Raw genomic sequence first — 26,370 nt, 5'->3', positions numbered from 1 at the left:
CCAAACTATCGTACATCTTCTTCATTACATTTAGAAAAGTCAATGTAATATCTTGAGGATGAAATTGAATGTGACAGCTCTATCTTTGCTATTTGTTTTTAGTACCAAATGCTAAAGCACAGTCCAGCAATGGAGTTTTTGATGTGATGAATTTTGGGGCAAAGCTGGCAGATGGAAAGGCTGATATCAATCGAGCATTCATGGCTGCTTGTAAGGAGGTTTGTGCATTGGTTAGTCCTAGTGAAGTTGTGATTCCAGATGGGGAATAATGTTGAGCCAAGTGACCCAGGCAGGCCCTTGAAAAGCGCTCCAATGGAGATTCAAGTTAGAGGAAACCTGAAGGCCCCGGCAGATACTAGCAGATTCAATGATGAGCCAAGTAGGGTTACTTTCCAACCCATCGATCAGTTCACACTATCTAATAACTATGCCATTAAGTCATTGATAAAATTTTTGGTTCATAATTTTGCAGAATCTAAGATTCAACTTCATCACCAATGGATTAGTTATGGACATACGATAGCAAACAGTTTCACATTAACCTGATGGGGTGCAAAAACCTTACTTTTGCAAATATCACCATCAATGCACCTGAACAAAGTCCTAACACTGATGGAATTCATATCAGAAGTTCGAGAGGGATCAACATTACTGATTGAAGGATTGCAACAGGTAATGATTGTATCATTCTTGGTGTTGGTAACCAGCAGATTACCGTATAAGGAGTAACATGCGGTCCTGGTCATGGCATCGATGTCGGAAGTCTTTGGAAAGTACAAGGATGAACCAGTTGTTGGGATCACTATCATAAGTTGCACTCTTATTAATACAATGAATAGAGCAAGGGTAAAACCTTGGCCAGCTTCTTTCAAAGGCTTTTGCATCTGGTATGCCTTTTGAGAGCATTATTATGGTTAATGTCAATAATCCTGTTCTCATTGATCGAGGATACTGCCCTCATATCAAGTACCATACAAAGGTATAATTTGGCATTCATTAATTAGCACATTAGTATTGGTAATTGAATAGTTCTAACACAAAGTTTATGGTGGTTAATATTCTCATTCTTCAGGCTTCATCGCGTGTTAAGATCAGCGATGTTAGCTTCAAAAACATTCCGGAAACTTCAGCAACACAACTTGCATGTAGCAGTGACATCCCATGTGAAAATGTGGTGGTTGGAGACATTATCTTTCTTACATTGCAACTGAAGGTGCTGCTACTTCCAACTGTTCTAATGTGAAGCCTACTATTGCTGAGAAACAAAATCCACCAGTTTGTGACATCAGTCAACACTTCTTAATGCACATCCAATTTCATCCTAAAATGCAACCTTACTATTCTCCATCGGGATGGTTTCTTGCAGTTTTTTTTTTTTTTTTTGGTAATTGATAGAAGCTCGAATTGAAATGTTCGATGGATTATAAAGATTTATCATTGTCACGATATTCATTCTGCTCCTAATCCAATGATTCAGTCAAAATTGGCTTAGACTGTTGATTTCTCAAGAGGAAGAAGTAAAAATCATTTTAATTCCCCTCTACGGTAACACAATTATAAAACAACCAAACAATCAATCCTGTCCTGAAACAAGATAAACAAAAATATAAGAACAGTAAAAACTCCATTAAGTTCATGTCAATGCATGCCCCACCTCAAGCAGGGGGTTCTTTTTATACCATTTTCCATAACCATAAAACCAAAATGCATTAGTTTTAACTGTTATCATCCAGTTCAAGAACAATATTGTTTAATTGAATTTCTTATTTAACATGGCCAAATGGGTTAAAAACTTAAAGATGTGGCCATCATTGCAAAAAAATAACTTGATTTTGATTCATATGAAAATCTATCACATAGTGCTCTGTTGGTAGAGTTATAAACCGACTCCTAGTATTAATGTTCCGACTTCCAAGTTCAATCCCTAATAGCTTCAAATATTAAAAAGAAAAAGAAAAAAACCCAACATCCTTAATTTTAAAAGTTTATCTAACAATTGGTTGCAAGAAACAACATTACATGCTATGTGAGAATGTGCACATAAATCATAAAGGGAAAGAAGCCTAATTTCTGAACTTGTTTTACTGCTTCATTTGCTGTCTGCCAAAAACCAGTAGCTTCAACTTGAACCCGCTGAAGATGATTGCTGCAAAAACGAAAATGAAACTTCTGCTGCAGAAGGAGAAATGGATGGTTTTCTGGTAGTGTTGTGGCCGAACAAATATCGAAGTTCTTTGAGAATATCTTGGGAAAGTTCAATGACAAAGCGAACAGTGAAGTAGGCTAAGATGCCATTGAGAATAAAAACCATGGCGCCTGTTGATGAAGGGCTTGCTTCCTTGTTGAAGTATCCAAGTGCATAGTTCACCCAATAGAATGCCAATCCATGGATGATAACTCTGTCAGCAGGTAGAATTTCAGGGTTTTCCATGCTGAGAAGTTTTTTTTTTTTTCCTTTTGGAAAATTACTGGTTAATATTTATCAATTAAAATTTATTAATTATCCCTTATTATTTTTTTTTAATTATTGATTTAGGGTTTCTAAGAGTCCATCTTCAATGTTAGTTTATGTAGTTTAGGATTCCTAGGTGAAGAAATTAAAAGGTTTTTTTTAATGTTCATGCATTGTTTGATGTATCCAAAATGGATAAAGATCGAGTTCACTGCATAAAAAAAGCAGAAATATTCATCATTTGATTTTCAAATGATTAATGTACATTAAAATTAATCTACGATTGAAATTTTAATAGCAATAAATTAAGTAAAAATTTATGAAAATTTATTTGGAAAATTGATGTAAATAAATTTTGACCATAAATTTATTAAAAAAGTGTATTAGTTTATGGTGAAATTGCCATATTAAAGCTTTTCCAACGCACTGATATATGTGTTTTATGATTGGATTCCTGTTAATTCTAGCTTTTACATCATTATATTAGATTTTTTAAATTACATTGTTGTGATTAAGAATAAAATTGATTTTTTCTTGGTGTGTTAAGGCAGATTATACACAGAGAAATGGATCATATATCCAAATTCTGTTGGGAAAAGCTTTTGGAGGATTTTTTAAATTACATTGTTGTGATTAAGAATAAAATTGATTTTTTCTTGGTGTGTTAAGGCAGATTATACACAGAGAAATGGATCATATATCCAAATTCTGTTGGGAAAAGCTTTTGGAGGATTTTTTTTTTTAATTAACTTATTGGATTAGGAAAAGAAAAAATGTAGAACCGGAAGGGCTATGCCCTATTATGATGTTTTTATTTCGAGATAGGGTTTAATATGAGTGATCATTCAAAAAAATATATTAATTTATACGTATGATGATTAAATCATCACATTTGATAATGACGGTAATTTGAATCATCAAAAATAATCAGATCACTGTTTTAAAAAATGATTTAATTTTTATCTAAATAAATGAGAAATTTTTATCATCAAAATAAAATAATATGTAAAATTAATAATAATTGATATTATCTATTTAATATGTGAATTAAAAACTTGTTTTTATTTAAATTAATTGTAATTATTTTACGTTCTAAATTTTGTATTTTAAAATTAATATTCATTATGACAACTTCAAAAATAATATTTATAGTTTATTTTAACTTTTTTTAATATTTTATATATAATATAATATTTTGATTTTAATAAATTAGTTTTATTTTCTAATCAAATATTTTTTACATTATGTATAATATAAAAATAATTTACCTATCAATAAATATACTTTTCATTTAATAATATAATTATATTTTATTATGAAATAAATAAACTATTATTAATATTTTACAAAATATTATTTTAAAGTAATATTTAAATCATCAACTTGCGTAACTATTACTATATACATAATTATTTTGATACTTTCAAACAAAATAACATTTTATTTTTAATAATACTAATATTTTTAATTTTTTAAAATTAGTGATTGTTAATCAAATAAAATGATTTAAAATCAAGAATAAAAAATTATTTTAATAATAAAATCATCTTAATGATTAAATTACCATTATAATTTAAAATTAATATAAAACACTACCAAGTGATGAATTGAGACTGTTTTATCTTTAGACCAATTTTAAAATTTAGAACTAGGTTGATTTGTTGGGTTTTGAGCTGAATTTTTTTTTTCCCATTTTCTACCGTTTTATATAAGAGACATTTTATTTTATAATTTAAAATTAAATCAAAAGAGAGAAAGAAAAAGAAATCCTTAGAACTTAAATTTAAAGATTCTACGTCAATGGTCAAACTTCAATCTACTATTATGTTGTCATTTACGATACGAAGCCTTGTGAACCACAATTGAATTATCTCTAATCCCCATCTTCAGGAGAACTAATATATTTTTTATAATACGTGTTTAGGGTTTGGATTTAATTTTTATTTTTTAATATTTTAAGAGTGTATTATTTAACATCAATTTGATGTAAGAATTTTTTCGCAAAATTCGATATTCAAACTGATAAAAAATTTAATTAATTTTTTTTATTAAATGAATTAATTCTGAAATTTTAATATACGGCCACATTTCAATTATAACAAAAAATAATAAATAAAATTAAAAATATATATATATGATTGATAAGATATTGCTACCTGACCAGGATAATAGTTAATAAAATATCGAAATCATAACAATTAATAACACAACAAAAAAAAATTGGATAAGCTGTGCTTTATTTATCCAAAGAAAAGCAAATGTCTGCAACAATCCAAATACAGCAACACAACAAAAAATCCTAAATTTCTCTAAGCTTGCTTCTTCAGCTTTTGAAGGTGCTGTAGTTTGTCGAAATATTGTAGCTTAAAGATGACTCCGAGGATGAATATATAGATAACGACGACGACGAAACCTCTCCTTCTAGTGGACAAACGGATGGCAAATCGAACTTCGTTGAAGATATCTTTGAATAGTTGAACAACAAAGCTAGCCAAGAGGTAGCCATGGATGCCATAGACAATACCAAATATAATCTCAACTGATGAAAAGTTTGCATAGTTGGAGGAGGCGATGAAATGTTGAAGACTTTCAAGTCCACAATTCACCAAGTAGAGTGTTATTGCATGGATCACAACTTTGGTTGCTTTTAGAATTTCATGGTTTTCCATGGCTTGTGACAAAAGGAAAATAGAAGAGTTTTCATGTTTTAATTATCAAAATTTTTGGGAACAAGGAAGAAAGATAATTTTGAGTTTTAAATCCACCAAATTGGACTGAAGAAAAATTAGGTGGGGGGCAAATTTTGATCAATTCGCTGGAGGGCAAGGCCCAATTTGATTAATAATAGAAATAATTTTCCTTGACTCAAGTTTCAACACAAAGTGATGAAGCCTAATGGATTTAAATAGTGAGGCCCATTTTTAAAATTTGGAACTTATAAGAATTTAGAACATCAGCTCTCACGAATTCTTTTCTAATTGATTACCTATATGATTTTTTTTTAATGATTAAAATTTGAGAAGATTATCTCCTATTATATAATCAATTAAAAAGAAAAAATTGACAAAATAAATACGAATAGGCTCCTAATTTGTAAAAGAAAAATAAAATCCCATCAAAGTTCAAACAATATTCTAGAATTTATGAAAAGACAATAATTGTTTGAAATGTATTTCCAACGCTTCCTACAAGACAACTAGCATAGGTCGAAGACTTTCGGCATCTTCCCAGCTGAAATAGAAATGCAATGGATATGATCAATCACTATTTTACATTCTATTCTGACAAGATTTCAACACGCAAGGGCACCTCATTAAGGTTTGTAAGCCACTCAAATTCAAAGAATACTTTGTTTACGTAACAATCATGACAAAGGGGAATAAAGTCAAAATTTATCGTTTTGTTTAAGATGATAGATCAAATTTTACCACTCGATTTTAAACGAGTGCAATTTCAATGCTGTAAGAGGAACACTTTGTAGAAAATTAGAAGAATTTTACCGAAAATTTTTCTTTTTAGATAATTTTTAACCAATTTGAAAGTAATATGTTAAATTGCAGCATTAAATTTGATTCTTATGGACCACATGACCAATTCCATTTTTTATGAAAAGAAAAGACACGTTAACTATCATAATAAGCCCACGTCCTACCAATTCCATTATTAATATATACACATCAATTTTATCAAATTAATAAAAAAAAAAAAAAGATAACATCTAACTTAAAATCAATTAACATTTTATGAAAAGATACTCAAATTTTAATTAATATAAGATACGTTCAATTTTATGAGCCCTACCAATAGAAGCAAGAGTGGGGAGAGTAGTGGTCCATTAAATTAATTATAGATTAAACTAGTATATATATATATATATATATATATATATATATATTGGGGATAGATCCTAGGAGCATGATCTAATCATTTTCCTTAAGTTTGAATTGCTGTTGTGACTTAATGGATGTGCATATATATGGAAAATGGTCCAATTTGGACTCTTGGCCATGATGTATCAATCCCACTATATATATTAAGTTGTAAAATATTCTAATTTCGAAAATACAATCATGTGTACGATAATAATAAGTAAAGAAACCTTATCCTTCCAATTGCCATAGGTAAATCAAAACCTGAAACATTTTTCTTAAATATTCAAATGGAGAAAGTTTTTATTGTGCTTAATTTCATCTATTAATTGTCATTGTTATTTTATGATTTTGGATTACACAATTGGATGTACCATCCTATAAATTCCATCTTTTTTTTTTTTATCTCGATACTCAAAAAAGATGATCCCAAACTAGAGCTGGTCAAGTTTTTAGCGGTTAGGCCTATAAAGAAACCAAATAATCTATGAACTGAATGAATTTGTTTCATCAAAACGTAACAAAGACAAATTGAATCTCCAACTCCATTGGTATGCTAGTTTGTTTGATCTATTTGGTTGGTTTATTTATCCATTGCTTTTTATAATTTTGATTTATATATACATATATATATTTAAGATTGTTCGATTGTGATTATAATTTCTAGCTACCTAATTAAAGAGAGAAAGAATTAAAACCTGTAAGTGCCAACATGTTTTATATATACGAAACGTATTGAAAAAATTAACAAAGATTAACAACAATTATAGAATTTATTGATAAAATATTGAATTTTAATTTTTTAAGACAAAGTTTAAAATTTCGCAATCTTAAATACAAAATATAAACAAATAAATAAATGGAGATAAGGGATCAGAGTGGTCCATTTCCACTTTGGCAGAGATAGATCCACCTCAAAATGTTTCATAATTCTATCTTGCACTTACTATATATCATTTTTCATTTGTGTGTGGTTGTTAGCGTCACTTAAAGGGTAATCTCGTTTTTAAAAGTTTAACTTCCTTGTTTTTCTAATCCAATGTTTTGTTTATCCTTATAATTTATTGGTTTAATTGTTAATTAAATGAATCCATATTTGATGCACTATTAATATATAAATTTTATAAAATATTAATAGATTAAATAATATTATTTTATTAATAAATAAATATTAATTTTTAAAAAAAATATTTAAAAAAATAATATTTAACAAAATTATTTATTAATAAAATAATATTATTTAATTTATCTCATTAATAAATAATATTATTCGATTTATTAATAATATATAAATTTTATATATTAACAAGACATCAAAAATAAACTCAAACATATTTTTTCAAACTTTTTTCTTTTGAAGTTTGTTTTCTCAAAGTTTCTTCCCCGGTAAGAAACGATACCAAATCCTCAAATCACTAGACAAGATCTCCTAAATCAAAGAGAAAATTTTAATATTTTAATATAATATCTTGTTATTTCATAAACAAATTTTAATAATATTATTTGATTGATTTTCAAATTTATCCTCGTTATCTGTTCCTCGTGATAAAATTTTAATAAATAATTTAAAATTACCTAAGATTTACCAATTCAAAATCTTCTTTTAATAAAAAATCTTTTGATTTCATGATAAAGAAATTTTTAATAATATTATTTGATTGATTTACAATTTTATCCTTAGTACCTGTTCGTCATGATAAAATTTTAATAAATAATTTAAAAATGCATAAGATTTACCTGATTATAAACTTATAATTATAATTTAAAAAATTCTCAAAATATTAACAGTAAAATTTTTAAATTATAAATTTATTATTATAATTTGAGAAATAATTTCCCTTATAATTTTATCAAAGTATTGAAAAAAATTCTTCAAATCTTTTTCCTCAAACTTATAATTATAATTATCAATATTCCATTATACCAGACTCAACTCATAAAAAGTAAAATTGACAAATAAATATATATAATTTTAATTTTAATTTAATTAATTTATATAATTATTTTAAAAATATGACATCTAGTTGATCTTAAGTTTAAATTTTATTATCAACAATTTATTTTTTATTTTACATCTTTTACACTAAAAAAATAATATATTTATGTATGAATTATACTATTTATTTTTTGAAAAGAATTGCATAGACACAGTTAGACTATGAGTGTAAATAATACATTAGTATTTGTAAGTTATTCAAGTTCGATTCAAATAAAATTTAAATTCGACTCGATTATTATTAAGTCAAACTCAAGCTCGAGTAATTAAACTCATTGATCGAGTCAAGTTCGAGTATTATTATATCAAACTTAAATAATTCACGAGTTTAATGAAAATTTTATATTTAAATATATTTTTATTATTTTAATTAATAAAATATCTCAAACTCAAGTTCGAGTTCGAATATAAATAATCGAGTTTTTATTAATAAGAATTGAACTTATTTTCACATGTTAATCGAACATAGTTGAAGGAGTTCAAGTAACTCGATTTTTATCTCAAGTAGAACTCGAATTAAGAAAATAAAATTTCATCGAATTCGAGTCGAATTTCGAATTTCAAATTTTAAATTGAACTTGAATTCAAACTTAATATTATATTAATTCAAACTTGATTGATCACACTCTTAAATCAAATTATGTAGTCAAAAGGGAGGGCAAACAAACATGTTAGGATATTTGTATATTATAGCATTTATGAAGATCCATTGCCACCTCCAATTCCTACCAACTCGATGGAAGACATGCACGATCATTATTTCTTTTAAATGATTATGATTTTCACTTTGTTGAACTAATTAGGCAACAAAAACAATATATATAATCCTTAGAAGAAGGGACTTTTCAAAAAAAAAAAAAAAAACTTAAAAGAGAGGAAGAATTTGTGTCATTGATATACATATATATATATATATATATATATATATATTCAGAAAGCACTTTCCCAAAGCATTATATAAATTCTGTGGCATTGAATGAGATATCATTTTCCTTTTCCTATAGCCACATGATGACGGGCACTTCACATAATAATATATTTAACTTCCTCTATCAACTTGCTTTCACATTATGCATTTCAAATATTTTGATTTCCTCAATTTTTTATGTACAAAAATTTATAGAATCTCGAATTAAGATCTCAACTCGAAACCTTTCAATTAAAAATATTAAATTTAAATTATTGAATAACCTTCTCCCTTGAGAACAAAAAAGAAAAAAATCTTTTGTTTTTTTTTTCTCATGTTTCTTTGCTTTGTTTTTTTCCTTTGTGTTTGTTTGGGACAATAATTACAGTCTCACTAAACTTTGGAATTAGTATAAAAGTAAAGATTATATAATTTCCAACAATTTGATTAGAAAACAAAAGGGCTTACCAATTGTAAATCCATAAAAATATGACAAATGCTCCATCCCCTAGATATCAAACAAACACAAAAATTTGAGTCCTTATCTCATCAAGAATTGGCCTCCTCTTTTTTGCCAAAGAAAGAACAATTATAGGTCAATAAATATAAAAATGATCGTTGGGTTATATAGTTTTTGTTAATTTGATATTTAAAAAATTAAAATTTTTATTTTGTTAAATACTTGATACTCTATACTAATATCGATAATCGAGTTATTTATATAATATTAATATCTAATAAAATTATAATATATAACATAAATATTTAATTATTATCGTATTATCTATTTTTCATATTATTTTTTTAATTTTTTATTTAAAAAATCTTATTTTATTTTTGAGACCAATACAAAAATACAAAAGATACAATATTAGTATCATATGGACTTTCTTCAAAAACTAATACATATCGACCAGTATCACTGATATACAGTATTGATAACCATGATTTTAGGACATAAAAAAATAAACAAAAAATGTAGGACGAGGAGAGTATTCGTAATTTAATAATATTTTCCTCCTTGCAAAAAAGGTATTTTTATCATATTTCAAATCGATATTTGTAATATCAATAATGAAATTTAATTTATCCAAGATAGAAGAATCCTTCTACTAAAAAAAAAGTACATATTCAAATTTATTTATTTATTTTTAATAATATTAATAAAAAAAATTTTCATATACGGTCTATGAAATTTTTAAATTTCATCATAAAATAAAATTAAAAGACTATCACATATTTCTTAAAAATATTTTAAAAATAATATTTTAAATTATTAAATACTATTAAATAATCCTAGTCATTATCAAATTGGATTCTCAGACACTTCAACGTTTTTTTCGTTAATGTAAAACATTGTCGTCCATTTCCTCGGGTACGAAACTTGAGTGTTTGAGAGCAGCCGGAACCTTAAACAAGATCATAGCCTTTGCAAAAAAGAGTCTTTTTTTTCATTCTTTTCAGTTTATGTTGTCAAAGTTGAATGCTTTTCCATTTATTTTCTGGTTTTTCTTGTTAAGAATTCATCTGGGTATTTGTTAATTTCTTCATTTCTATTGTAAAAAATGCTTTCTTTTTATCTTTTTATTTTATTCTGTTAAAGTTTAATGATTTTCCATTGCTGGTTTAGAGATAATAATGTATCAGAGCTTCATAATGTTTTGTATCGAGGTTTTACGTTTCATCTGGGTTTTCATTGATTTCTTCAAAGCCTTCACAAACATGGTTTTTTTTTTTTTTTCCTTTTACTTTTCCGTTATTGGTTTTATACATTTTTTTACTCTACTTTTTTTTTTAACTGACTGAAACTGTTCAATTGTAATTATATACAAATCTTTACGAGAGGAATATTACTGCCTGAATCTAAGTCTCTAGCCAAGTAACTTGTGACTATAATTATATGCTTTCCCTTAATTTTATTCTTTTCTTTGCAATTTTTATTGCTTTTTTTTTTTTGTGAAAGAATATTTCATGTTTATTGTAAGTTGATATATTTTGATTTGTAGAGAATTACTTGTTGTCAAAGTCAAGTGTTTGGAGGAAAAGCAAAGTCAGAATTTTATGTCCTTTTAATAGTCAAGAATTTGTGGTTTTGAATTGTTCTTTCAGTGGGATTCTAAGCTTACAGGGGAACTAACAGAAATTTTGTACAAGTAGATATGGTCCATCTTTAATTTGTTTTCTTGCTTTTAATCTTTATTCTAGAGAAGCCCTTAATCATTCATGAACTTATCATATTTTATTTATGGTCTATATTGATTATTTTGCACTCATTCATGTATTTTAAACTTTCAATATTATTATATTAGTGCAATTTTAATATGGCCAACTAATAATGCCTTTAGTTGTTCCATCGCTATCTTCCAGCTGAAATAGTTGAAAAAGAAAATATGAATTATCAATTTAAGATAGGATGGAGTGTATATAAATCTTTGGATGGACGAAGGCAGATTTTAGTATATCAAATAAAGTAATGGCAATGGTCATGTGAATTGCAACAAGAAATGGAATTCCTTCTGTATTCCATGAAGCATCAGATTAACTTTACTTTTATTAACTCATTAAATTGGATGGTAGAAAGCGTAATTAAACTTTGAGATTTGAAATTCCATGTTGATAGTGATGTTACTTTCCACCTAAGTTATGCTTGTTTTAGCTCATATTTGGACTACTTCGTATAGGAACCAATCACTAGGCCACTTTACGAGCTAGATAGCAGTGCATTACTGGATCTTCTTCCTGATATTCCATTATGGGTGAAATGCCCTGATTATGAGAGAGTAAGTATTACAAATTAAGGTTATTTATCATAATTAGTAAATTATATTCTTAACACTTATTATTTTTCCTCTGGTTTTATATTGATGGTAATTGTGCAACTATTCAGGTGGATTGGCTGAACAAGTTTGTTACTGATATGTGGCCATACCTTGATAAGGTAGTTTGATGTCTTAAACAGTATTGAGATTTTCTATTATTTTGGCTATCAAGCAGGAGTTTAAGTTTAATCTACAGGCAGTTTGTGCTAGAATAAGAAGCGTGACAGAACCCATATTTGCAGAGTATATTGGGAAGTTTCAGATAGAAGCCATTGAGTTTGATAATCTAAGTCTTGGAACTATTCCTCCAGAAATTCATGGTAAGTGCTCTGCGGTATTTATTTTATTCACTGTGATGAGAGTTGATGCCAAAGATAGCACCAAATATATTCTGTCTGCCCCTGAACTTTTATGTTAGAAAGCCAGGTTCACTTGCATCTCATTATCTGTGAAGAGGCCATGAAAATCCCAAAATTATCATTTCATAGCCCAAACTACCAAAGCCATTGTCAGTGTCACAACTAGGATTCTATTTGCACAAAGCACTGGAAGATTAAAAATAACCTGCAAAGCACATTCTCATGCTTGAACTTCTTATGGGGTATTTATCTAATCACAAGACAAGTTAAAATTTTTGGATAAGAGAAAGAGATCAGTTTTTTATTTTGAGCTTTTTGTCAGAAAACCTATGGTGAAAATCCTTTTTAGGCGGAAATATCTATAAATCATTCAGGTATTTCCCATCATATTTGACTCACTCCTAGATATTATTGTGATATAATTACTTATGCTCTTGACTGGAAAACATGTGAATAAGTAGGATTCTACCAAAAGAAATGCATGTCAATTTATTCACCAAAAGTCATAGCATAGTATGAGCAAAAGTTTAAGCATGGGAATTCTTGAGCACCAGCCCTATACTTTTTGGTTTTTTCTCATTTTGTTGTACTGCACCATCTGCAGGTCTTAAAGTCAGTGAAAGTAATGAGAACGAACTAGTCCTGGAACCAGCAATTAGATGGGCTGGCAATCCAAACATAGTTTTGGTGTTGAAGCTGTTGTTTTTCCGAATCACAGTTCAGGTCAGAAGAGTCTAGAGATAGAATTGGAAGAAGAATGTATCTTTTCTGTTTGTATAAGAAATATGTGTTTCTCTGAGAATTTGATTATGCTTCTTCACAGTTAGTGGATTTACAAATGTTTATGGCACCACGGATAACTTTGAAACCTCTTGTACCTACCTTACCATGTTTTGCAACTGTTGTAGTATCTCTGCTGGATAAGGTTAGTAAAAATTTTTGAACATTGAAAATCATAGGATTAAAATGATTATATCCTCTTCTAAGCATAAACAGATGCCGCTATTGTTTTCCAGTGATGATTTTTACTACCTACTTGCAGCCTGAGGTAGACTTTGGGATGAATCTACTTGGAGGGGATATAATGGCCATACCCGGCCTTTATCAGTTTATCCAGGTGCTGTACTGGTAATTTCTATATTAAAAAAGAGTGGGATTTTTATTAGTTGTCTGAATTTGGATAATCATGGGGGGTTTATGTACTTAGGATTTTGTCTGAAGAGGAGTCAACTAACTATTCTAGTTGCCTGCAGAAAACAATTAAAAGGCAAGTAGCAAGCCTCTATCTTTGGCCACAAACACTAGAGATACCTATTCTTGATCCTGCAAAGTAAGTTTCTGTTAATATACCATGTTGGTATATACAACGGTTTTCTTACAGAACTTTCTAGAACTTACATGTACATAATAGATACTGCATGTAGTTAACTGTTTTAACTTTTAAGGGCTTGGTGAAAATGAAATTTCATGTATAATAAAATCTTAATATTTGTCATGGAAAATAAGAATGGGATGATTTGATATCTCTATTGAACATCTCCACAAGCTTCTTGAGTTGAAGTTTCAAGTATGGGGTCCTTGGTGAACCATATGTACATGATCTAAAATGCTTATATGGTAAATTTTTTTCATTCAATTCTTATATAAAGATAAAGAATTTTGTATTTATTGTATTAGCTTTTATTTTGGTCCTTCTATAGAGTGGCTGTAAGGAAGCCTGTTGGAATATTACACGTGAAGGTTGTGCGGGCACAAAAACTCCTAAAGAAGGACATCCTAGGAACATCAGATCCATATGTCAAATTAAACCTAACTGGAGACGGGCTGCCAGAAAAAAAAACGACCATCAAGAAGAGGAACTTGAATCCTGAATGGAATGAGGAGTTCAAGCTTATTGTGAAGGACCCCCAATCTCAAGTTCTTCAGCTACAAGTCTTTGACTGGGACAAGGTTTCTTCACCTTCTAGTTTATTTGATAATAGAATGAAATTTTAAGGTGAGCAAACGAGATTTTATCTCAATACTGATTCAAATTGTTTCTTCTTCCTACATGTTCTTATTTACAGGTTGGTACTCATGACCGGCTGGGAATGCAGTTTGTTCCCTTGAAACTTCTTACACCCTATGAGACAAAGGAATTTAAACTTGATTTGCTGAAGCACACAAATGTTAATATTGATCCTCAAGATAAGAAGCAAAGAGGGAAAATTGTGGTTGAGCTGACATATGCACCTTTTAGAGAAGACAGCATTAAATTAGATGGTCCTCATGATGGATATGGGAGAAAGGAAAGCGGATTAGACAGGCCATCTGACAGTGAGGTCTTTGGCGGAGCAGGCCTGCTTTCAGTTTTGGTTCAAGGAGCTGAGGATGTTGAGGGTGAACGCCATAGTAATCCTTATGCTGTGGTCCTTTTCAGAGGAGAAAAAAAGAAGACAAAGGTGAACTTCTCATTTAAATACATATTATTCTCGCAATTCTCCTTTAAAGGATTGCTACATGTGCTTTTTTTTAATTACTTTCGTGAATCCTGACAGTTAACAATTCAACAGTTAGTGTAACATTTCTGAGTTCTGCCTAGATGAGTTTATTGTTTTATATAAAAGAAAGAAATACAAAATGGTGTTTTCAGAGGATCAAGAGAACCCACGATCCCATTTGGAATGAAGAGTTCCAGTTTATGCTTGAAAAGCCTCCTTTAAATGAGAAGATCCACATCGAGGTTATGAGCAAGCGAAGCCGCATTAGTTTCCGATCTAAGGTATGCAACTTTCTACATTCTCATTGTACCATAAATTCTGCAATATTAGTTCCTCAAATCATTTTCTATGTAGGAACGCTTGGGAAACGTGGATATCAATCTCACCGATGTTGTCCATAATGGACGTATCAACCAGAAATACCACCTAATCAATTCAAGGAATGGAGTGATACATGTTGAAATAAGATGGACGACTGTTTGAGAAACAGCTTGAGTATACAAAAGTTTAGTGAATGCCTAGACCAGAAGACATGTATATAATCCCAGTTAAATTTTAAGATACACTACATTTTTTGCCAGAGTTGGCCAATCATTCCATTGGATTATGAGTGTATGATCGTAAGTTTGTGTAATTGATGAACTTTAACTTTAGTGCTAAATTGTTGTCATCTTTTTAGCTTGAAAATTTGTTGGACAATATTTCCATGAAAAATCAGCCAAAAGATTACAAGTTAGAAGATGATATCAACCTCAAAGGTTTTTGTCATTCTCCATGTTCCAATCATATAGATGTTTTCATGCTCAAAAAATTGGGTTCCAATGTCGACAGCCATATGATTTTTTTAATATAGTGCGAAACTTTTAATTTTAATAATAAGAATTTAATTTTTGACATTTTTTTAAAAAAATAATTTTAAACAATTTTAAATATATAAAAAAAAAAACTTTGAATATTCATTTCTCTCATAATAAAAATATTTATTTGAGAAAAATTTAATATTGTGCAACTCTTATCAATAGAAAACTAATTGCCATCATCTCCTTATCATTCTTTTTTTTTTTTTTTTTTTTTTTTTTTTTTTTTTTTTTTTTTTATGAAATCTCGTCATTCTAAATTGGATTTTGACAACATTTTTCTTATTGAACTGCTTGCATGTAAGACGGCCCAAAAGCCACTTAGTGAAAAATATTCGAAACTTGAGCCCATGACCCATGTGGTCTTTTACATGCCTGTAATAAAAAATAGTTTCTTCCCAGGGAAAAAGGGTGTCCAATAATAAATTTAAATTTTGCAACTTTTTGTTTTACCACAATTAAAATTTTGACTATGGTACAAAGTAAATATGATAATCTAAATACCAACACGATATAAATACAATATAAATGTAAGATATGAAAGTAACATGGTTTAAAATTTTAACAATAATTATATCTAGATTTAACAAAATAAAAAATATATATTTTATATTTTTTCATCAACATGAATTATGATCTGTAATTTTTATATAAAACACGATACAAATATATAAATTTTAATATTTTATACAATACAAATACAAAAATCGTCAAATCTAATAAAAAAAAAAAGAAAACAAAATTTGGCATAAATCAAACACCTCAAACCTTGTACGATATTGATGTCTTAAATTCATTCATGAAACTTATAATTGATGTAGTCAAAAATTAAATTTTAATTAATAAAATTAAAATTTTAATATTTTATTAAGAGATCATATAATTGTTATAAGTCAAAATTCTTATTTACATATGAAGGTAATATAATTAAAGTTGAATTTTGAAAAATAATAATAAATAATAACCATTAGATCAAACTTGAGTTATTATCATAATTTTCTAAGAACATTTTTTTATTGCCATAAAAACTTTTAGTATTTGCATAACTTAAAACATTAAAAACTCATAATGGACTTGTGCTTTTCTTTGTGGTCTTTTTCAATACTTTTAGATCATCCATCACACCACCAAAGTAAAGATATCTTTACACTTGTAAAAGAAGTATCTCTAGGATTGAAATTTTTAGACTTTTGCTCCAACCTTGGCTCCATTTTATCACCTCATTAAATTAAATTAAATGCAATGGACACTTTTTTTCGGTAAGTTGTAATTGACACTTCGGTCTTATCCAAAATGAAAGGCATTTCTTTATATTATATAACATTATTTTCTTTTATACACATGATTATGGATTAGATTAAAAAAAAAAAAAGAAAACAGTCTTTTGTCATTTCAAACTCATTCAAATATTCAAAATTACATTTTCAGACTTCTTATGACGCCATTAGAATATTCTCACCTTTATCAATAGAATATTTTCGATAAATTTTACTTCCAAAATATTTTTTAATTTTCACAAAAATCGAACTCTAATTGATAAATAATCGAACTCATTTTTCTTAATCAATGAAACTAACTCTCGTGGTTTGAATCCTCGAAACTAGGAATCTCAAGTTTTAATGGCTCCATACTTACATTATTATTTTATCCCATATGCTTCCTCAAATAATTTCATGTTGGATGAATCAAATACAAAAGAGGAGTCAAATAAGTAGCATGCCCTTATCTTTATGTCTTTTGTTTTATATATGAGTTTGCATGGACAATGAAATCCATAATAACTACTACAAGGAAAGTTTATTTTAAGAGCTCTCTCTCTCTCAATCACAACTCTCTCCTTTTGAGTTATCTAATTATCTCGTCAGTCATCATTCAAAAGCTATTCCTCTTTTTACCAATCACTTGTTATCTTTGCAAAATCAATCTCAGCTTTAACAATACCTAATTTAATAAAAAAATCAAAGAGAAAAAAAAAAACCCTAATTGATCATGAGGGAGTCATTTGCGCTATAGCTTTCACATAATAAGCAAGCGTTTCGTGTTTCATGGGCTGTCATACATTAAAAAGGAAAAGGAAAAGAAAAAAAAAGGATTAGACATTTACATGCATTCACAACAAAGCATAAGCTGACAATTTAAAGAAAAAGACTCGGTAAAATTTTGGAGGTCATGATTTTATGAAAAAAAAAACAATTGGACCCCAACTAAATGCATGGATTAGGTTTGACTTGTTGATGATCAATTAATGCATGTGACATCATGATTAAGGAAAGCCTCAGGCCGATCTTTTTCTTTTTGGATATGTAAGAAAAAAATATATACAAAAAAATTATAATTTAAAATAAAAAATAAATTATAAGGATTAAGATTTGAATTTAATTTATATTTATTAAATATTATTTTTTAAAATTATTTTATAAATCAACTGAATTAAATTTTAAATTTAAAAATTAAAACTTTTGTGATAACAATCTTTGAACGAATAGTTTGAAAATGACTTGGCTTAATGCTGTTGCTTTTTTTATTATTATTTATATTTAGTTACATAAACAAAATCCATATCTTCATTAAAGTTTTAAGAATAAAATTTGATTCGCTAAATCCAGTACCGTGAATTTAACCCTGTACTGCAAACTTAATCATGTTTAAGTTATCATATCTAGAAGAGCTTATCGATAATCGATGTCCCTTGTGGAGTACATCATAATACAATCAATAATTAATGGTATTAGTTTAAGTTAATTAAGTGTATTTATAGAATATCAATTTTTTAAGTGCAAGACAGTCCATATTCCATGGTTCTTAAATCACTATACCCTAGTGGGGAGCACCATGAGAAGGGAAAATTCCTTTGAATTGAGAGTTTTTTTTTTCTTTTTGAGGGCGAAAAAAGAGGGTTCAGCTTTATAGTTGACTTGCCCTAGAAAGTCTGGCAAATTTAGAGGATGGTAAAAGGAGGAGGGAATCCTATCCCCTCTGCAAAGGAGTTTTTATGAAGGATTCTTTTGTTAATGGATCTCCACTCATTGTAAGGAGCCTCTCAACGCATTTTTTTTTTCTTTTTCTTTTTTTAATTTTGGTTTGTTTTTCTACTTAGTTGTTGTGAAGCATGTGTGTTGTCAAAAAGAGGGGTGAAATTAAAAGAAATTAATGACTCTCTTGGTTCCTTGTTGATGTTCTTTTGTGGGGGAAAGGAATAACTTTTGGCCATTCTAAAAAGATAGAGCATTTTTCCTTTTAAAAGTTTGTCTTTTGAGTGTAAAAGAAAGTGGGAATAGGAAACTCCACTCAAAATCCCTTACCATATCATCTTATAACTCTTTTTTAAATCTCATGCATATAGTTTGAGATTGAAGGAAGAAATTATAAGAGTAATACAGCATCATACTAGTATATAATAAGTAGACAAAAATCAAAATTACATGATATATCAATAAATTTATTATATAATTTACATAAAGTTTGATTTGTCAAGTTTATAATTATTGAGAAATATCTACTAATTTCTCATATTTACACATTCATGGAACACTTAGAATAGTTAAGGACTCTCAAGTCCTATTATTCTAGATGCCCTTTGAAAAATGAAGAAAAATTCTTCCACCACTAAGGTTTTTCCTATTAAATTTCAAAATTCAGATTCCACACTCAATTTATAGAGAGAGACGAAGAGAGATGGTACAATTATATATTTTTTTTCAACGAGAGAACAAGTACCCACGTTCTTATGCTTATACTATTCTGATATAAAGGGTGTGGTTGGACCCAACTTCAACTCATATTGACTTCTATTGGTGACCTAAAAGAATGATTTTAGTGGTCCGATTTAGGAGACATATGCCCTAAGATCCTTCTCTTTTTTTTACCTCAATCTTCTCCTACTACCTACATAGCAATTTAACTTGTAATAAGAAAGGATAATTTTACGACATGATATGAAAAGGATGTAAAACAAATATAAAAATAATATGATTTAAAATTTTTTAAAAATATTATATAAATTTGACAAAAAAAAATATTTTGTGTTTGACGTGACATAAATTATAATATAATAATTTTTATATTTTATTTTTATTTGATACAAAATAAGTAAAATCATAACATTATGGTGTTTTGTAATGCACACTCCTTTCTTTTTTTTCTTGCCTTAAATTATGGTATTTTCCATTGAAATTCCACAATATTGTAAATTAATAAAAGCGCAACATTTTTTAATTGAAATTTTTTAGTAATTTTTAAATAAACAAGAAATATTTTAAAAAAAAAAAGAAATAATCTCACTTCAAAGTCAAGTCATTTAATTACAAAATCATGCTTAAAATTTTCAATGCTAAATTTGAGCACAAGATTTTGAACAGTTCCTTATTTTTTACATGTTCAATATTAATGCATGAAGACTTATTATAGTTATACAAATATGAACACCAATAACTTAGTCAAGTCAATAGAAATATTTTAAGGAAAATTAAACATGGAAGCTTCTAATATTTCAAAAAACAAAAATCCAGAATATTAAGAATTTGTCAAAGGCAATGTTTGTTCTATAAATTGCATAGATTTCAAATTCAAATTAATACAATATTGAATTTGTCCTATGTACCAAAAGTTTTTGACCATTTAAATACCAATTGTTTGAGGAGAATAACGCTCATGGACCAAGGTTTTTGAAGGAACAATACCAACAAGGTTAGGATAGACACAAGGACACAAAAGTATTTTTCAAATAGAAAAGTGAGAGGATAGATATCATAGGGTTTCCAAAAGAAAGTTTAAACTTCAAAGAAATGGAAATCATGCTTATCATCAAATCAAACAAATGAATCTAAGCTTTAACTTAATTTATTCATGTAATTTTATTTTTTTCTCTTTTTTAATCTACGATCTCTTTATAAAATGATTGATGTTACGAATAAATTTTTAATTATAATAAAATATTTAATGTAATACTTACAATCTTTAATATAACACATGAATTATAAATTTATTAATTAATATAATACTTATTTTTAATATATTATTTCTAAATAATGATACATGTCAAATAAATATTCTTATAAATATTAATTAATTAAAAAAATTATAATTTAAATATCATATTAAATATTTTTAAAATTTAAATATCATAATAAATATTTTAATATAATTTAAAAATCATTCGTGATATCAACTTTTTATAAAAATAAATATTCTTATCAATATTAACTAAAATAAATCGAAAACATCATTTTAGGTGGAAAAGTCCTATAAGTTTTTCTTTTTTGGTGGGCATGGGACCTAGGAAAGTTCAACAATTTTTTTTTTAATTTAATGCGCTTAGCTAGCTAGCTAGCTACGGCAGACCAATGTCTATAGTTGACAATTTGCTTAAGGAACTTTGTCTGACCTGAATTTAAACAAAAAAAAATCTTCGTCTCCCGCCCATAAGATTAAAGAAAAATTTAATGTTGGCTGGTAAATAGAGCTTTCATTAGAAAATAAGGGTTTGATTAATGATTATTCGTTTGAAAATATATCATCATCAACTACATAATTCCAAATGGAAGAATTGAACAGAAAATAGTACTTGAACATATACATACAAACGCTTAGAAGGGAGGATGCAGTGAAAAAATAATAATAATAAAAAGCCGGCAATCAACTAAAGTACTAGGGGTGGGTGATTGGGTTCTCTTAGAGATTTTAAGGTTGAATTTTAGATTAGAATTAGAAGAGAAATTAAGGGAAAATTGTTGCATATTTAATCAATGTCATGATGTATTATTATTAAGGTTAAATACAAAAATAATACATATATTATTTTTTTTATCAGTTTACTATCTAAAATAATAAAATTCGTATTAAATATTTTAAATTTTATTCTATTATTCACTTTGATACATTAAATTAATGTCCTTAGTTAATTTATTTATATAATATAAATATTTAATAATTTTTTTTAAATCATAAAAATTCAAAAAATATCTAAAAAATAAAAAATCCTAAATTTTTTTTAAAAATCTGAAAATTAAAATTTTCCTAAAATTTTGAAAAGCCAGTGTTTGGAATTTTCAATTTTTTTCAGATTTTTCAGATTTTTTATTTTTAGATTTTTAGGATTTTTTTCCAGATTTTTTTTTAATTTTAAAAAAAAATTAGATATTTTTAGATATTTAAATTTTCTATTTTTTTGAGTTTTTTTTATTTTTTTTGAATTTTTCATATAATTTTTATATTTAAAATTTTTTTATAGAAGTTTTAGTCTTTTAATATTTTATTAATATTTTAGATTTGTTAAATTTGTTGGATTTTTTTAGATAATTTTCTTTTTTTAATTTTTAAAATTTTCACAATTCTTTTTTTAGATTTTTTAAAATTTTTTAGCTTTTTATTTTTTAAAAATTTTCTTTTTTAAATTTTTTTTTGAATTTTTTATGTTCATATCACATCAGCAAATTGATTAATGCTGTTAGTTAAAAGTATCAAAATAGATGATAAAATAAAAACTCAACTATCTAATTACAAAATTTATTTTTTTAAGTATCAAATTAATAAAAAAGGTATAGTACATGGATCAAATGAGTATTTAACCTTTATTATTATTATTGTTATTGTTGTTATTTACTTATGATGTAGTTCATTTAAAAGAATGAGATTCATAAAAAATGTTTTGCTCTTTTGCTATCTACATATAGATGAATTTTCATTGTGTAATTTGACCTATAAATCAACACTATTCTATCTATTAAGCAATTCCAATTGCTCTATTACCCAATAATCATAAATGGTAAAAAAATAATAATAATAAATGGTATAAAAACCATATTTTGCAAGGAAATTTCAAATTTTAATGTATTTAATTAAACAATAAATAAAAAAGCTTCATAATCTTTTTTTTTCATTACTCATTTTCCCTCTAAAAAACTTTTTATATGCTAAAAGAATATTATTTACATATATTTATTTAAATTGTCCCCCAAAAAATAATTGAAAGAGTGAAATCCAAGTCATGTGAAGGAGAATCTAGTCTAAATCATATAAAATTTACCCAAAAAAAAAATCTAAATCTTAGAAATGTCAAAATGGGGGTTGACGTGGGGGGAAGAACAATGATGTGCACGTGTGTACATACTTATCATGATGTCATGTGGAAAATAGTGCATCATCATACCACCAATTTTTTGAGTATTTGATTTTGACTCAAAGCCCACATTGCCCAATTGTCCAACCAACACACACAAAACAATCATTCATAACATTCATGGCCATGGGGACCACTCTCTCACCTATCCATGAAAATTAATTCAACAAAACCATAGGGAAACAGTACACTACCATGAAAATTAAATCAGAGATTTTTTTTTTAATCTCACAAATTTTACTCTTATTACCAAAATTTCGATCAAACCTACAATTTTGAAATGCACTTTCTATTTCTATCCTTTAAGAAATGAAAAAAAAAAATTAACTAAGTGGAGTATGAAATTTTATTTAAATAGGATTTGACAACCAGCCACTTATACACTAAAATTATTGGATGTTATCATCCATTTCATAAAGCAACCAAGAGAATGCTAACAAGTTTGATATTGCAAGCTAAAAGGATGGTGATATTTGGCAACCAGACATTGATAGCAAAATAAATTATTAAATTTAATATTTAATTTATTTGATTCACACAATTTTTTTTAAAAGTTAAATTATAAGCCAAAGGGATAGTGATATTTAGCAATCAAACATTGATACCAAAAAAAATGAAGAAAAGATTTACTTGAAGTTTCATAGGTAAAATTTGTAAAAATTTTTTATTAAAAATGAGTAAATAAAAATTAAAATCAAAAATTAAAATTTAAAAATTTAAAAATCTCATTACATAAATTAAGAGTGCAAAATTTAAAAAAATTTGAAATTTTTTTTATATATTTATTAAATAGATATTTTTAATAAAAATATTGATAGAATTTTTACTTTTGAATAAATATTGATCAAATTTGAATTACAAACAGTATTTTTAATAATTGTTTATATATTATTGATTTTTACATTGAACTCTATCAATCTATTAGTTTGAATTTTTTATTAAAATTTTTATTTACTCATTTCTAATAAAAAAACTTCATGAACTTTGCTTATGAAATTTCATATAAATTTTATCCAAAAAATGTACAATAAATCTAATATTTAATTCAATTAATTTATATAATAATTTTAAAAATGTGATGTTCAATAGATTTAGAATTCAAGTATCAACATCTAGTACTGCTTTCCATATTACAATTTTCTTTATATAAAATTATAATAATAATGCAATGCCTTTCACCCATTAGGTAAACCTCCCAAGAGATCTACAAAAGTTTGATAGCTTGGCAACAAAAGATAGCACTCAATGTTGTCAATTTTGAAAAAAAAATAAAATTAGATTTTGTTAAACAAAATTTGACAAAACCAAAACAATAATTAACAAATTTAGAAGCTAGATATTCAAAGAAACATCTAAAAAAGTTGTTGAAAAAAATCTCCAAACATTTTCACAAACCCCAATTGAAAGTGTAACTAAATGCTCATATATACTTAAATTTAAAATTATTATAATAATTTTACCACAAAAAAACTTAAGTTTTATTACCAAAGTATTTGATTTTTATAATTCCACCAACTCCTGTTGATGAATTGAAGCTTTAGTGAGGTTAGAGAAACTATTTTTATTTTTGAAAAATAAAAGCCAATTATCATTGTATAACTTAAACATTTAAATTGATTTTAACCTCATTGTTTTTATAATATGCTGTTTTTTTTTTTTTTTTTTAAGGTTTGATTCGATTCGAAATCAATTAAGAATTTTTTATTATGTTATTGGAAATATGAAAATCGAGTATTAATTCAATTTTTTTTTTTTGGTAAGAAAAATTTAGGGATAAATAAGTTGTTTAGTTTTTTAAGTTAGAATAAGATATCTTGTACCTGACAGAATAAGATAGATTGTTGTAAGTCGTGTATTCGAGATGATCATAACAAATGATCACCGATAAAATTCAAACTCAAAACTTTTTCGTCGAAAAAAAATAACTTTAATCGATTAAATCAATCACTTGTTGATAATTCAAATTTCAATTGATAAAAATATTTGTTTATTATTATTATTTTTATTCATTTTCAAATTTTGCTTTATCATTTCTATTATTTTCTCAAAAAAAAAAAAGTTAAAAGCTTTGTCAAAAGAAGCTTTAATGATTTGTGTATAAAACAATAAAAATATTGACAGCACTTTCAATTTTGACCAATTAGCACCAAGGGCTTGTCTAAACACAGATGAAAAAAAAAATGATTTTGGTAAGATTGTTTTAAAGATAATTTTAAGATGCCTTTCGATAAAAAAATTTAAAATATTAACATTTTAAAATGTATCAATTTAAAATTAATAAAATTTACAATTATATTATTTCAATAATTATTTTTAAAAATAAATTTTAAATATTAAAATTTGATAAAATGAATAAATAAATAATGATATTGGAGATAAAAAATAAAATACTAAAAAAAATGTAACATGAGTATCATTAAATTTGTAAAAAAAAAGTAAAATATTATTAATACTATAAAAATTAAAAAAATTAAATTTATAATAAAAATTTTTGTTAAAATTGAAGAAAACAAAAATTACATAAAAAAATAAACATAATAACTATTGACTTCTTACCATAAAACCAAAGAATTTTACAAATTCCATCTCATAGATGAAATTTGAAAAGAGAAATTGAGCTTTCCAAAATTTTTAATTCAAATTTTAAGAATTTTTATAATTTCAACTTTTATTTTGTCAAATAAAATAATTTTATTTTAGAATTTTAAAAATCTCTTTATAAATGAAATCCTTTCTTAAAATTTCACATCCAAATGCACCTTTAAAATTAGTTAAATATAAAAAATGTGATATTTAAACTTAAAATATTTTTAATATAATATTTGAATTATAAATTTTTTAAATAATGTGATATTTAAAAAATTATTTTATATCATGTGTCACTATTTGAAATTAATCATTATATGAATGAATACGATATTAATTAATAAATTTATAATTTAAGTACTATATTTTTAAATTTTTAAATTTATGTATACATTAAATATTTTTAAAAAATTATTAAATATATTGATAATATAATATTTTTAACTCTATAAGTAGAATTAAGATGATGATATATGTCCTGTATATATTTAAAAAAATTAATTTAAAAAATAAATAAGATATATATCATCATCTTAATTTTATACGTGAAGTTAAAAATCTCTACTGTTAATATATTAAATAATTTTTTAATATTTTATTATAATTTAAAAATTATTTCTAATATTATCTTTTATATAAAATAATATCTTTAAGCCGTTCAATAAAACAAAAAAAAAAAACTCAAAATATAGTGAATTTTGATGATAAAAAAGTAAATGGGTGCATTGAGATTGCGAATAACGAAGGATTATTTTGGCAAATATATATATATATGTATAGTATATTGAGTATTTTGACAGCAAAAGTAGCATTATAAATGGAGCATTATTAAAAAAAAAAGGCAGCGGCTTTTCGCTGTTCAACCAAAACGTGCTTTTACCTCTCCCAACGACAAAAAAAACAACAAAGGTCAAACAATTCTCAAATC

General features: G+C 26.3%; 1 protein-coding gene and 1 pseudogene across 1 annotated transcript; both read left to right on the top strand.

Annotated features, from left to right (window-relative positions):
- The first annotated feature begins 312 nt into the window (after positions 1-312).
- LOC111309540 (polygalacturonase-like) lies at positions 313-1,453 on the top strand (annotated as a pseudogene).
- Positions 1,454-5,699: 4,246 nt separating this feature from the next.
- Positions 5,700-15,569, top strand: LOC111310320 (synaptotagmin-3-like). The gene is made up of 13 exons (XM_089748658.1): positions 5,700-5,770; positions 10,548-10,599; positions 11,906-12,004; positions 12,112-12,162; positions 12,240-12,363; positions 13,007-13,125; positions 13,226-13,327; positions 13,445-13,530; positions 13,610-13,732; positions 14,103-14,352; positions 14,469-14,843; positions 15,035-15,163; positions 15,237-15,569. The coding sequence occupies exons 1-13, from the start codon at positions 5,700-5,702 to the stop codon at positions 15,363-15,365; spliced, it is 1,710 nt and encodes a 569-aa protein (XP_089604784.1). The 3' UTR covers positions 15,366-15,569.
- The last annotated feature ends 10,801 nt before the right edge of the window (positions 15,570-26,370 follow it).

This window comes from Durio zibethinus, chromosome 19 (genome assembly GCF_047325235.1).
Source record: "Durio zibethinus cultivar Kanyao isolate XHJ-2024 chromosome 19, ASM4732523v1, whole genome shotgun sequence".
NCBI lineage: Eukaryota > Viridiplantae > Streptophyta > Magnoliopsida > Malvales > Malvaceae > Durio > Durio zibethinus.
Note: the sequence above shows the minus strand (reverse complement) of the source record. Positions and strands in the feature narration are given on the sequence as shown.